Raw genomic sequence first — 14,584 nt, 5'->3', positions numbered from 1 at the left:
AAAAATACATTTTATTAAATTTTATTAAATTGGATTCTGAATTTTACGGGTAACCAATGGAGCGACGCTAACACTGGAGAGACGTGGGTACTCCTGCTGATTCCTGTCAGCACTCGGGCTGCTGCATTTTGGATCAGCTGGAGCCTATTCAGCAAATTACAAGTTATCCGGTAGCAAATTATTTTTTTGCTTTAAACATTACTTGTGCAGATTGAAATGCCACTAAATCCATGAGTTTTAGTACTTTAGACTGTAAGAATAGTGAGTTAGTGTGATCTTGATATCCAGCCTTATGAATGTATCGTATTGCTCTCTTTTGAAGTATGAGTAATGAGTGTAACCTGGTTTTATAGTTATTGCCCCAAATTTCTGCACAGTAAGTGAAATATGGAAGAACTAGTGAACAGTAAAGAATGTGGACTCGACCATCAGATCAGACATACACGTATGCAGGAATGGGTATCATTTGGACTTTACTGGTACCGTTCTCTCCCATTTTCCCTTGAACATCTCTCCTCCTTTGTATCTCCACAGGTCAGCAGGATGAACTTTCTCTGACCCAACCAGGCGTCCTCTTCACTCATTGGTCAGTCCAGGTCACATGATGAGCTCATCCTTCTCGCATTCCCTCCTGGATCGTTTTGGTTTTTCCCCTTCTGGACTCTGTGAGGACCACGGCCTCTCTCAGCACCCCTCGGACCCTCTGTCCAGCCCCGTCCCCTTCCTCTTCTACCCCCCCGGCATGGACCACGCCGGCCTCGGCCTCTACAAGGGCCCTCTGAGGGCTCCGGCCGGCCCCGGGCTCCTGCCTTACCTGGCCCCGTTCCACCACCACGGACACTTCAGCATGTACGAGTGTCCGTTCGAGCCGGCCTTCATCCAGAAGCGGAATGAGCGCGAGCGCCAGAGGGTGAAGTGTGTGAACCAGGGTTACGCCAAGCTGCGGGACCACTTGCCCGGCCAGAGTGCGGACAAGCGCCTCAGTAAGGTGGAGACGCTGCGGGCCGCCATCAAGTACATCAAATACCTGCAGCGGCTGGTGGAGCTGCAGGACGGCGGAGGAGCAGAGTCCACCGGAGCCTCGTCACCCGGTCCGGACCCCCGAGGAGACATGGAGGCGTTTGAGTGTTGATCATCTTGCACTGCCTGGTTCAGAATGATCCGAGCCTCCCATGGTGATCCAATCAACTTCAGTCTGATGTCATCAAGGAGGAGGAGTCACAGACAAATTGAACAAAGCACATGTCAGAGATATCTGATAGAGACTGAACAAGGTGTATGGCATGGATGGGCCGTGCCCTAGAACGTCTTGTGGTTACAGTCCCTATATTCGTGGAGATCATTTATAGAAAACATAGAGACAGAGAAGGTCAACAGAGACATGTTACGGTTTAGTTGGGACAGCCTGAAGTGTGAGAGATGTTCATGATTATGGTTCTGCGTTAAATCGACACCAAGCCTACGCCGCAGGTTGCGCCGCGTCACGCACCGCACGGCGCACGTCACGCCGTGCCTGACGTGCACCTCTCAAAAATTGTAACTACGGGTCGAGGTGAGGCAGACCCAATGCAGACCAAGAGGGCTGTGACTGGTTTGTTTTATAGCAACGCATTTCCGGTTCCGGTTCGTGAAGCAGTCGTGAAATTTCAGCACTCTTTTCTTCGTGTATGTGTGATTTTTGTGCTCTGTGTTGGTGTAACGGAGAACCATAACCCAGCCTTCAGTCCCAGAAAACCATCTGGTCCTGGTCCTGATGTCTACTTCCAGTCCCAGTCAATCCTGACATCCAATCCCTGTCTGAATCTCTAATTCCAGTCCTAATGTCCCATCCCAGATGAAAACAGTGATTCAAGTCCCAGCATCCAGTTTCCCCCGGTCCCAACACCCATTCCCAGTCTTGATGTCTGCCAGTCCTTGTCTCAGTCCCAATATACATAATCCCATCACCAATCACCAATCCCAGAAAGTCCTGATGTCAGGTCCAGTCCTAGACCCAACATCTAGGCCTAGTACTGATATCAAGTCCTGATATCCTGTCCCAGAGTAAAACATTGTTTATTTTTGTTTTGTTTCACTGGAAATGTTTTTGTTTTGGTCGTTTTTTTTCAAGGCTTCACTCCTGTTTCTTGTAGTTCCATGTTTGACTTTTACCGGGGTTCAGACAGGATCCTGATGACTCCCCTGCAGCCACTAGGGGTCTCCCATCTGCAAGGTCAGCGTCAAGATCTGTTTCTGTGGAGGAATCAAATGAGCTGCCTTCATTTGTAGCAACGTGTATAACATTTGAACACGTAACTGAGACGGTTGAGATATGCAGATATGCTCCGTCTATGTTTAGATATGAAGCGCTCTTTTTCATGGAAGTATGCTTGTTCATAAAATTGAGAAAGGTTTTTTTTTTCTTGTGATTTATAGAGGCTTGTCTTCACAAATATGTTGTGTTTTGTCAAAAATTGATATTTTACTCTTGGAAATTTGAAAACCGATAAAGTCAGAAATTTCTTAGTATTTTTTGTTATAAAATTTCAATTTTAGTCATAAATTGTCCTTTACTCATAAAATTTGCAATTTTAAGGTCAATTATTATTTTTTTTTAATTGAAAATGTACATGTTTATAAACTCAGTCTGAGTTGGTTTTATTTCCTTGAAATTTTGTCAGTTTATAGAATCAGGAAGAGCATAATTTCCCTTTTCTTTTTTTCTATAAAGTAAAAAAAAAAACAATGCTGAAAGATTTGCACTTTTAGGCCATCAGAAATTCTGAGTTGAAAATTTGAAAGCTTAGTCAGGGAATATGTTTGGAATAATTTGGGATTTTATATCCAGAAAGTATTTTTCTTTAAAAAAAATTGCAAAGAAGTAATAGCAGCAGTAAGAATTTTTTCTTTTAAAAATGTGCAAATGTAAGTATTTATAAAATCAGAAACTTTTTTTAATTTGCATGTATAGTCATAATTGTCGTGTTTTTGAAAACTTGGGGAACTTTGTCAGATATTTTCTTTACAAATTTGTGTGATAATGTGCAATTAGTCTGAAATCTGACTATAAAGTTCTCTTAAATCATGACTTTATAAAGTCAAAAACTGTTTTCTTGAAAATGTATGCCTTTATAATTTTTTGATGTTTGATTTAAATTTTAGAAAATGTTTTTCTCTTAACTGCTGCCTTTTATTCATTTTTGTCTTGAAAATTTAATCTTTTTTAATGCCATAAATAGTGCACTTTTTAAAGAATTACATAATGGAAACAAGACGAAGTGGTTTATTTTTCAGTCTTTTAGGAACATCGTTTTTATGAAGGAAATTTTTGGTAGTCTAGGAATCTAACTGTAAAGTGAGCAAATATAAATTTGCTTTGCAGGTACGTCTAGCTACCACCTGTTGGACCTCATCAACTATGCCCAAAAGTCTCGGGATCAATCAAATCAGTGTCCTCGCAGAGAGGGTCTCTGGGCGGGTTTAACACGATGATGACAGAGCAGCAGCGTAATCTGGATGTAAACATGTAGAAGAATGCAGCTGTTTAAATCAGTTTAAGATTTACACGTTTTTTAAAGAAAACTGAACAGAAGATGGCACTCAAAAAATGTCTTTCCAAGGTGATGTACTTGTTGTTATACCAACAGGTTTACAGCAAGTTTAATCTACATAACATTTCTGTTAACTTGTCTGTCGCTCTGCATATGTCATCTTAATTGCTGCTTAGATTGGATGCAGCACTAACCACCTGTGTGCAAAGACAGTTAAGAAGCCACCGCTGGTGCCAGCCCTTGGACGGGGAGGCCCTATGAATCATTTTCAGAGTCTACAACTTTGTAGACGCGGGGTCTGATCCATCAGGCTGTTTGTGGCATTTCCGTGTCAGATCTCAGGTCAGAGTTCCCAGTTGCTTTGAATACGTCACATCGTTCAGTTTGTTTGGTGAAGAAAAAATACCCGAGACTTCCACGATCATCAGATACTGATTTATTAGATTGTTATTCTGTGAGATGAAGCAGCAGGATGAACGAGCACCAATCAAACGATGAGTTTACAAAAATAAAATGTTTCTTCTGATTAAAACACTCTTGAATTATTATTTTTTTTCCATTACCAGTTCAGAAACTTCCTCGCCTATACGCGCTCATCTTCCTTTATCCAAGATGTGTCCATGGAGACAGACGCCATCACAGGTCCCTGTTGTTGATGAAGATTCTGGAGAAATCTTTTCTGGTTTCACCCCACAGCTAAAAGAATATGCTGAATAGGCTTATTTTATTGGTTGAGGGCTGTGACATCACAGATTCGGATCACAGAATTACCCAGCATCCCTTGCTTTACTCACCCTTCACATCTCAGTGCATTTACTGCTTCTCTGAGGTGGGAGCTCAGAGCAGAAGCAGTGACTTCAAAAGATGCAGGCTGCACATACAAGAGGGGGTGGAGTCAATATTAGGGGCTGACTCCGCCCCCTGTAACCTGCCACCTTAAGCAGAGCTGTGAAAACACGTTCAAAGCAGAGACACGTCCCCATGTGGGAAGAATAAATAAGTAGACCCCAGGAAATTGGCAACATTTGGGGGAATAAAAATGATGTCTCCTTTAATACGTCACCTGTATAAGGTCACAATTTTTGGTAAATGTATGCAGAAAACCAGGTAATTCAAAGGGTTCAGTTTTTCCCCTGGCTGCTGTATTTTAAAATAAAGAAACAGTCCAATACATTTTTATCTGTGGGTTAATAGGATGTTTTTCATTTATGAAATTAGAAAGTAATGTTTAAGTAAAGCCTGATGCCTTCAGCACCCCCTTCATACCAGTGGTAATTAAATGGGCATCCAATACTGAATAAGTATCCGATTACTACGGAGTACTGGGATCTATACTGACTGAGTGTTGAGCATCAAATTGGCAGCGAGTCTTAGATTAGTATTGGTACGGAGCATTGATCGGCACCAAATCAGCAATGATTATCAGATCAGTATGTGTAACAAATCTGAATCAATATGGAGCCTTGATCTAGATTTGATATGGAGACTCAAGACTGGATCAAATGTGAAATCTGCATGAAGAATCAAATCATCATCAGGTATTGAATCAGCACTGGAACAGTATGGAGCATCGGGTCCATATCAAGAATCAAATTGACAATGGAGTATTGGATCACCATCAGATCAGTACCGAGTATCAAAGCTACGTCTGGTATTGTAGTGGGCGTAGAACCAGCTCGGAGTCAGTACTGAGAAGTGAATCTGCATCGAATCGACACTGAGCAGCGGATCATCTGGGTTGACAAATCTGAATACCGGATCTGTATCAACGGCGAGTCAATACTACACATTAATACAAACTCGATGTGGAGCATCGAATATGGAACTGGTATCTAATATCGAATCAGTATTGGATTGGAATCCGTATGGAAATAGGGACTGAAGAACTCTGATCAGAGCATCGCTTCTTGTCAATTTACCTTGTTGAAAACCGGCCAGAGGGCCTTGGGTTGGTTTTGGTCCTGTGGAAGACCCTCTGACTGGTTTTCTAGTTCCTGTACGGCCTCAGAGGGTCTGGAAACACCTCCAGACCACCTCCAGTATGCTGGTGTGGCCTGAGCGCATCCTGCTGGACGCTCCTCAAACACCACAGTGACCCTGAACCTCATTGGTTCACTGCTCTTCTTCAACACTGGCGGGTCTTTGGCTTCAAGAGCAACAAACACTGACATCACTGACTGCACACCTGTTGACCTGCAAACGCTGGTTCCTCTGCAACTCTAATGGACGACTGTTCAGATTCTTTCCGTGGTAACTTTTTAATATGAACGGGAAAACTTGAGTCACTCCGTTTTTAAAACTCATCCAGAACCAAACATGGACCAAATTGGCTCAGTAGAGTCCGGCTGGTCTCAGAGCGTCCGTCCATCTCAGTTCATGTTTCTGGACGTGCTCAGGTGTTGTGTATGTGGAGGATGGTGAGGCGCTGAAACACCCGGTGGCGGTGCTGAGGCTGCAGACAGTAGGCGATGCTCTGCTCTACGTCCTGGCAGCGTCGCAGGAAGCGGAAGCGATCCCGAGCCAGCTCCTCCCACGGGCCCCGCCGGTCCTCCTCTTCTTCCCCACAGCTGGCAAAGAACTCCTCCACCTGGTCACAGAAACGTACCTGAGGAGGAGAGATGGAGGTCATGATTCATCTGGGATTGAGGACCATTAATTCATTTACTATGCCCAAAGGTTTGGGGGAGCCAATCAAAGTATATCCTTGTGGGGAGTCTCTGGGCGGTCTCAACACGATGACAACAAAGCAGCCACAAAGTCTGGACGTAAACATGTAGATGCCTGCAGCTGAGGAATAGCTACTTTGGCATTGGCAGGTGAAGATTCACACTTTTTCTGCAAAAATTGAACATAAGACGGGACTCAAATCGTTTCTTTACAAGGCAGATATATCTGCCGTTTTGCCGACAGGCTTATGGCAATGTTTACTTTACCATCAGTGAAAACCCACTGGTGGTTGCCGTCTCTCCCGTTAATCACACTGATGGAGGACCACGTGAGTGAGATTCAAAGTGCCAATTGCCAGCTGATATTCAGCAGCCCTGAATCCCGGCTTCTGCAGACAAAATGGTGAGACATGTTGGCCATGTAGGTCTTCTGTGACAGTCTCTTAGGGATTGTGGTGGATGAGACCCATCTCAATTAAAAATAGGAGGCATCTTGGTAAACTTGCTGTAACAATATAATAAGCTATTGTCTAAGGTTAGCTTTAACCAGTTGTTATCCATGGTTCCTGGTGTGAAAGACATTGAGTGCACCAGTTATTCTCAAGTTTTAATATTTTTTTTTTTAAATACCTGCACTCTTTCCTGTAAAAATATGCAATTGCGTTTGTTATTTTAATCTACGCTTTGTCCTTTATCAAATTTTAGTTTCATTTTTATACATTTTGTAACGCACAGAGTTGGTTCTGTGTACAAGGTGCTACACAAAAACTTGCCTCTTACATGCCAATCCTTTATGAAGTTATGACAAAATTGAGATTTTAGCTAAAGCGTCCATTTTATGGCCCTGGAGGGTTGCCATACAGAGGGTCTCCTGACCCATGTGCATTACATTGACATTTATGACCCTGGATCTCAGTTTCAAGTCGCTGGCTGCTCAAGCCTTTCTTGGACAGCAAAAGTTTGTGATCCAGCAAGTTGATCTTGCAAGGCAAAGTTTTCCGAACCCCTGCCACTGGTCTCTCTTATATTTATAAATAAGTTTGATAAAATAAAAAGCATAGACAAATGTTTCTCTGTTTTCAATACCCTGTTAGCATGGAGAGATTATAGGAAAAAAAACAGTATTACCACTTGTAATTCAATGCATTCCACTATTTATCAAAATCCAGATCTGAATATTAAGCATATCAACATAGTCGAATGGGCAAACTCTGGTTTAAAACAGTTCAAGGATTTATTTAATTCCAACATGCAATTAAAACCATTCATTGACTTAAAATGCCAGGAGACAGGTTGTCTCCTCCACGGACCACTGCTGCTTCTGTTTTACATCCATTATTAAATAAATGGATGTAATAATAAAAGAGTCTGCTAACTTAACCGCCGTCTTCAGCGCTCCGTTGTTTAAAAATGGCGCTCTTCCGTGTTTATTCTGCTTTGGTTGTTCAGTAACACCGCCCCCAGCCCTTGACGTAAGCACGTAGCCCCCGACGTAACGTGGTTCTTTCCTCTAGACCAGCAAAGAGTTGGTTCTTGTCTAGCACCAGTTTTGAGAGCCAGGAGCCAGTGCTTAGGCTGTGTAAAACCAAAGAACCGGTGCTAAGTCTGGCTCTAGCCCAGAACCAGCCCTGGAACCAGCTTGGTGTAAAAGGGGTATCAGTGGTGTTTGAAGAGTTTGTTGCTATATTTATGTGGGGGGGGGTCACGTGACCAGATGCAGAAACTCAAGACAGAAATGTGAGATGCAAACTCAGCAGTCAGAACGTTCTGTGACTTCAAGTTGACAGTAAACAACCAGACAGAACCAGAACGGTTCTGTGAGGTATTCAACTCCAATCAAAAGACACAGTAAGTGAAAGTAAAATAACATTCACAATGAATCAGGACTAATAGCTACTTTTTTTTTCCTTCAATCAAATGACACATCAGTCGTTTCCTCATTCAACAAGATTAATTTTATAGCTGGTAGAGGGCAGGTTAAACGAGGTTTGTTAAACAAACTGGTTCTCCGGATCATTAGAGGACGGACCAGTCTGGATGGACTTCCTGTTGGAAGCAGGTCCTCCCAACAGTCATCCTCTCTAGCTACCAGTGCAGTGGTGCAATCTGTGTGTTTTAAACGCAGTATGACTGCTGGTGTTTTTGATAAATATCCTCCTTTCAGCCTGATCTCTATCTCTTTGCCGTTGCTTGATTGCTAGATGAAGCTTGCGCACCAACCGCCAAGCAGCTGCCTTACAATTCTTCTATAGCAAACCCCAAAATAGGGCTGGGCGATATATTGAGTATACTCGAGGTATTGCGGCTTCTACTCTGTGCGATGTACAAAATGACTATATCGTGAATATTCGAGTATACATTGTCACGCATTTGCTTTTAGCCACGCGCATTAAATTACAGGCTTTTCTCACTCTCTCGTCTCGTCTCTCCTTCTCAGAGAGATAAAACAAGCGCACCTAGTTACATACGTCAGTCACGTGCTGTCGTGCGTGCATCATCATACGTCCAGCAGAAAGGTGGCAGCAGCTGGTCCGGTCCGCCGGTGAGTTCCAACTAACTTTCCCAAACTCGGCCTGTTTGAGTTCATCCGCGCGGTTACTATGCGCGACGGACTCTTCAAACCACACTGGGACGGTTTAGTAAAGACGGGATGGGATGTTTTCTCGCCAAGCCTTTCTCTTCCACAGCTGAGAAACGTCACCTAGTATTGCTTAAATGTGGCCACATGAAATCAATCACTATCATTGAAACAAAGTCAAACAAGACAATATGACGTCATATTTCTAAAAGTAAGTGAAAGTGATGCAAAATAAAGGAGGAGAGGATGAAAAATTGCAGTCCCTACACCTACAATTAGTCTTAATATAAAAGGTGCTCTAAAAAGGGCCCCCCTGCTCGAGAGCAGGTCATCCCAGATAAAACTGGGACCAGAAGATGTTCTTAAATGAACATTTTTATGTTTGTGCCACTCACTGCTTAGTAACTGTTTAATAAATACAGTTTTGGTAAATTTGACTTAGTTGTGATTTCCCCCTTTTTGCATGAAAGTTTAAAATTAGCATATATTAATGCAGTATGAACAAGAATGTTTTAATGTAGACATATAGAATCATCATATTGGTGTGATTGTAGCATCAAAGTGTTAATTCAAGGCTAAGGCAAAATATCGAGATATATATTGTGTATCGTGACATGGCCTAAAAATATCGAGATATTAATAAAAGGCCATATCGCCCAGCCCTACCCCATCCTACCCTTGGATAGTACGTTTTTCTTAAAAAGAGCAGAACTAATTATCTACGAAGGATAGTCTGCTCCTTCATTCTAAGTTCTTAACACTAAAAGCTGCCTTTACAGCTAAAATAAGTTATCTCACTAAGTGAAACAACTTATTTAACAAACTACATGCACTTTTTCCCCACCATTACCAGCAACATGGGTTATCGCAATCTCGTTTGACCTTGGTGGTTTGCCATAAACCTTTGACATGATTACGTGGTGTTCTAGTAAAGTTGTATGCCTCGTGGCCACGACTCATCACTTCCTCCTGCGGTGTTTGACTGACTTCATGACTGTAGCTGTAAATACAGTAAGCTCCACCTCAGGCTGGAATGACTCTTTCACTTTCATCTGCTACCAATGGAAATTCTATGATTTGAATTTTGAAAGCAGTGTTGGGTGTTTGTATTGTATTTTTTGTTTTTAAATACAAACAAAAAACAAAAACAAAACAAAGTAGTCAATATATATTAATAAAAAACAACAGCAGAATAAGACTGACCTTCTTGTTCCTTTCGCAGGTCTGTTTGGTGGTTGGGGGGCTGCTGCAGGAAGGGAGCTCAGAGAAGCCGCTGTCCAGCCTCTCCTCGGCCTCGTCCCTCCTGTAGTCGGGTGGAGACACAGCTAGAAAAGTGGGGACCTGGGGGGGCTTTAGGCCTGTGCGACAGGGCCGTTGAGTCCTGAGGGGGGCGGTGAAGTTGAAGGGGCTATAAGGGTCTGAGGAGCAGCTGAACGTGCTCCACAGGCGGACACTTTCTTCGTCCACCTCGCTGCTGGACGACGAGTCGTCCCAGGAGTCCTGAGAAGAGCACGGGGGAGAGGTCGCAGGGCTGGACTGGGCCGAGGAAGGAGGCGTAGAAGCGAGGACGCCGCCGCCGCCACCCGTGTGCTGGGAGGCGGTGAAGTTCTGTGGGTTGTAGGGGTCGACGGAGCGACACAGGGAGCTCCAGAGACGCTCCGAATCCCCGTCCGCTTCTTCCTCTCCCTCATCTTCCGAATCCGACTCCTCCTCCTCGTCCTCATCTGAGGAGAGAGTCAAGTTCGATGAGCCGTCGCTGTCGAAGCCATCGTCGCCATCGCCTCCATCGTCGTCGCTGCACTCTGATTGGCTGTCGTCGCTGCAGGGACACCCCATGATGAAGGCGATGGCTTTGTTCTGACAGCTGGGGGCCGCCGCCTCCTCTACCTCCCCACTCGCCCCACTAGCCTCCGTCTCAGGTGTGTCGGCATCTGGCCTTGGCGGGGATTCCTCCCCCCTCCTGGGGGGGGTCTCCAGGTGATGATCGCCTGTCCTCTGGGGGGGTTTCTCCTCCAGACTGTCAGCTTTCTGAGGATCCGTAGACACCTCTGTGTCACCGTGGACTACCGTGGGGCCTCCTTTGGGGATCTGTTTGTGCAGGGATGGGGGTCCACCAGAGTTTTCTCCCAACTTCCACCCCCCGTGGACAAAAACAGCTGTTGTTTCTGGATAAATCTGCCCCCCCTCGGGGCAGGACAGCTTGGACAGCAGCCCTCTCTGGGAGCTGGAGAGGACCAGAGCCTGGTTGTTCAGGAGAAGCGACTCGGTGGGGAACCAGCCGCCGAGGTGGCGGGCGCGCTCCCGGGGCCGCGGGAGCGCGCCCGCCGCCTCTGCGCGCTCACACGGCAGGTAGCCCAGGTGAGGCGGCATCCAGTCGTCCAGCTGTCTGAGAATATCGCTCTCCTCAGGTATTAAACTGCTCCTGAACTCCCCTGAGAACCAGCCGGCCCCTGCGTCGCTGAGCGGGGAGCCCCGTAGCCGGCCCGGCACCAGCTTCTGCAGCAGCGCCAGGGCGGGCCTGGACACCAGGCCGATCCACGAGCTTTCCTGAGCGCCCACGCCGGCCGAGGCCACCCCGGGCCCGGCCGCAGGGGAGGAGGAGGACGGCGACCCCCCCGTCCTCGCAGATAAACGTCCGTCGCCGTTCACGTTCCTAAACATGTTCTCTTCGCTTAGAAGTGCTTAAAAAAGGTATAACCTCGATTAAGCACACGGACCAGCGCCGCCGAACCGACCCCAGGAAATACCGTCCAAGTGTCTCCGGGAGACGGTGGCGGGCCTGCGGGGGCCGGAGCCGGGGCTGGGGGCGGGCAGGGACCGTGCCCGGGCTGGAGGACACCACCGACCCATTATATCCACGGTTAAGGTGGTTAAGGAGGTGGAGGCTCCGGGGCTGCGGTACCTCTCTCTCTATCTCTCGGTGGGATCAGGTCTCGTCTCGGAACAACTCCGTCGGTGGTGGGGGGTTTATTTCCGAAGATAACGCTGTTAAATATCCGCCGAGAGTGTTCGTATCTCCGTGTGTATCTCCGTGTGTGCCTCCGTCGCCCCGGTGTGAGATTTCATCAGAAAGTCCAGCTGTCTTTCCTCTTCCGGTGTTCTGCCGATCCTCGCTCCCCGTCCACAACTGATACTCTGAGCTTCTGCGCATGCGCACAGTTGATTTTCAAAGTTTGATTGACACGCCCATCATTTCTTGGTGTAAAATGGATAATATGTTGAGGATTTGATCCTTCAAAATACTACCCACCATGACATGAATTGCATTACACTTTGTGAACATTATACGGCAAGGCAAGGCAAGTTTATTTATACAGCACAATTCAACACAAAGTAATTCAAAGTGCTTTGCATTAACATTAAAAGCGACAAGACATAATTAAACAGTAAATAACAAATAAAATTAAATACAATTATGAGAAAAGAAGGTAAAATAATAAAAAGCATGAGTTGCTGAAAACTAAGAACAGCATGTACACATCTTCGCGGTTTTCAGAAAGTATTTAATTTAAGAGTACCCTTAAATACCAAATAAATGAAACAAAATGATAAGAAAAGAGGTAAAATAATAAAAAGCACAAGTTGTTAAAAATGAGGGCAGTAGAGTACAGCAGGTAAGTATTTAATTTAGGAGTACGCTTCAGTAAACACAACAGTAATGTTTTTAGGACTGATTTAGAGGGGGAAAAATACAATTCTGTCGCTTTATTTGATATTCATTCAGTCATTCGCCTTTACTTAACCAGGCAGGTCATTAAGAACACATTCTCATTTACAATAACGGCCTGGCAAGCGACAATGACCACTTGGGGGGAAAATGAAGTGGGCTAGGGAGTAAAACACAGTAAAATTGTAGTTCTAAAAAGGTAGAAAACCATTAGGTAGCATTTTTCGACGAAGCAGCAGAAATCGGCAGAACACCGGTAAGAACTGCTGGAGGAGCGGCGCAGTGACGTGGCGTGGCCGCGGGGCGGCGCTGTGGCGCTGACAAGAGCAACCAGTTTATTCACAAATAATTAAAAAAAAAAAAAAACACATATACAGATAACAATCTATTGAGGTACAGTAAGTTTGTAAAATTGGACTCCCCAGAAGCTAACTGTAGCTTATGAATAGGGGCCGTCACACAGCAAAACAACTATAAATTACACAGATACATATAATAACCTTATTACCTAAAAAAACACACACACAATAAAACCCTGAGACCTCCTCAGATTTCCTTGATACAAAGATATTCTTGTAAAAATAATACATCAGGTATTGGTACATAAACATTCACAGATAGTTTTAGAGTTAGACATAATTTGAGAATTAGACATAATTTAATAACAATTTTTGTTTTAGTCTCTTTTTGAAAATTGAGAGAGATCCAGACTCTTTTATAGCACTATCAATCTCATTCCAAATCTTTGGACCTTTACAGGTTACACTGAAACTTGTACTTGTTTCCTTTTCGTTCCATTTAAAAGTTGTTTTCCCCTTGTGGTGTGTTCATGAGTTTGGGGGAATTGGGATGAGATGACAGAGTCTGTCATTGAGTTTAATACAAATTGATTGTCTTCAAGTGAAACATTTACGTTTTATTTTTATTTTGTCATTTTCAATCATGTGGCTCTCTGGTATTCACTGAATGATTGTTACACAGCGCTGGTGCTGCTGACGGACATCGGTCCTTCCCCCGTGAGAGACACAAAAATCTTAGTTACACATCTTTCAGAACGGAGCCCTAACTGAGCCCCATCTTCTCCTCTTGAGGAAAGTAAATCCGGTTTTCCATTTTTAGAAATATTTACATGAAGTCTTCTCTTTTTTGGCAGAAATGTCTTCTCTCTCGTTACATCCATCCATCTCTGGTTTGTTGTTCTGAGTTTGCTCCCGTTGTTGCCACTAACCTCGCGAGAACTGCCTCCCAGGGTACAGCAGGTGAAAGTTCTCGCGAGGCTAGTGACAATTCAGTTTGCAGTTTAAAAATGATTATATTATAGAACGGGAAATTTATGGGAAAATACTAATACAGGAGGATGGCAGGAAAGAGTGGTAAAATACGATTGTTTCCCGGCCAAAACGGGAGACTTAACAGGTATGATATAAATTGTCAAATTAGATTGTACAGTGTGACAGGGATACTTAAAGTGCATTAGAAGGACTGGAAACCCCTCCTGTTACATCATCCATTCTGAAGAGTGCTTTTGAAGTGTTGTTTTTTAATTACGGTAAGTACGGTTCACTAATTGAAAGATTGGCGGTTCGAACCTCGATGCCCCCAGTTTTCTGTCCTTGTGTTCTTGTGTGATAGAAATGAAAAAAGTCCATAACCCACTAAACTACAAAAATAAAGGAATATTTGTAAAACACAGTTCATCTTCTGACTTGTGCTCAGAACAGATCGGATTTGCCTTCCAGTTTATATCCGGAAGGGAAGTTGTTGGGGCGGTAAAAAGATTTGGAGCCATCGGGAAAGAAGCATTAATTGCTCTCATAATCATCAAACTTACACATGAAATCACACAGCAGAACAAAATGCAAATCATACAGATTATAGTAAAAAATGGAAAGCACAGTTTCGGCATCGCAGAATACCAGGAGCCCGACATCAACCACTGCCACGCATCAAACCCGCAGGCTCCACTGGAGTCGCAGGTTTTTTGGGTCTGTAGGAGGCTATTAAGATGGGACACTACATGGGTCATGTTATCAGAAACATCTGGGACTTGTGTGCAACATGTTTCTCCAATAACCTGGAAAACCAAGACTTGATCTTAGGCCAATCTGTTCTGTAATGCAACATTACGCAGGGCCTTCTCCTC

The 14,584-nt window shown here is 44.3% G+C and overlaps 2 protein-coding genes across 2 annotated transcripts; one reads left to right on the top strand and one right to left on the bottom strand.

Annotated features, from left to right (window-relative positions):
- Nucleotides 1–604: 604 nt before the first annotated feature.
- Nucleotides 605–1,132, top strand: LOC133449175 (achaete-scute homolog 5-like). Its single transcript, XM_061728309.1, has one exon. It carries the CDS (start codon nt 605–607, stop codon nt 1,130–1,132), a length of 528 nt encoding a protein of 175 aa, XP_061584293.1.
- A 2,819-nt stretch (nt 1,133–3,951) lies between these two features.
- LOC133448944 (protein phosphatase 1 regulatory subunit 15B-like) lies at nt 3,952–11,896 on the bottom strand. Its single transcript, XM_061727970.1, has 2 exons — nt 9,978–11,896; nt 3,952–6,135 (listed from the first exon to the last, which is right to left on the bottom strand). The coding sequence occupies exons 1-2, from the start codon at nt 11,433–11,435 to the stop codon at nt 5,923–5,925; spliced, it is 1,671 nt and encodes a 556-aa protein (XP_061583954.1). The 5' UTR covers nt 11,436–11,896; the 3' UTR covers nt 3,952–5,922.
- Between the last annotated feature and the right edge of the window lie 2,688 nt (nt 11,897–14,584).

The sequence above is a fragment of the Cololabis saira genome, chromosome 8 (genome assembly GCF_033807715.1).
Source record: "Cololabis saira isolate AMF1-May2022 chromosome 8, fColSai1.1, whole genome shotgun sequence".
NCBI classification, from domain to species: domain Eukaryota; kingdom Metazoa; phylum Chordata; class Actinopteri; order Beloniformes; family Belonidae; genus Cololabis; species Cololabis saira.
Note: the sequence above shows the minus strand (reverse complement) of the source record. Positions and strands in the feature narration are given on the sequence as shown.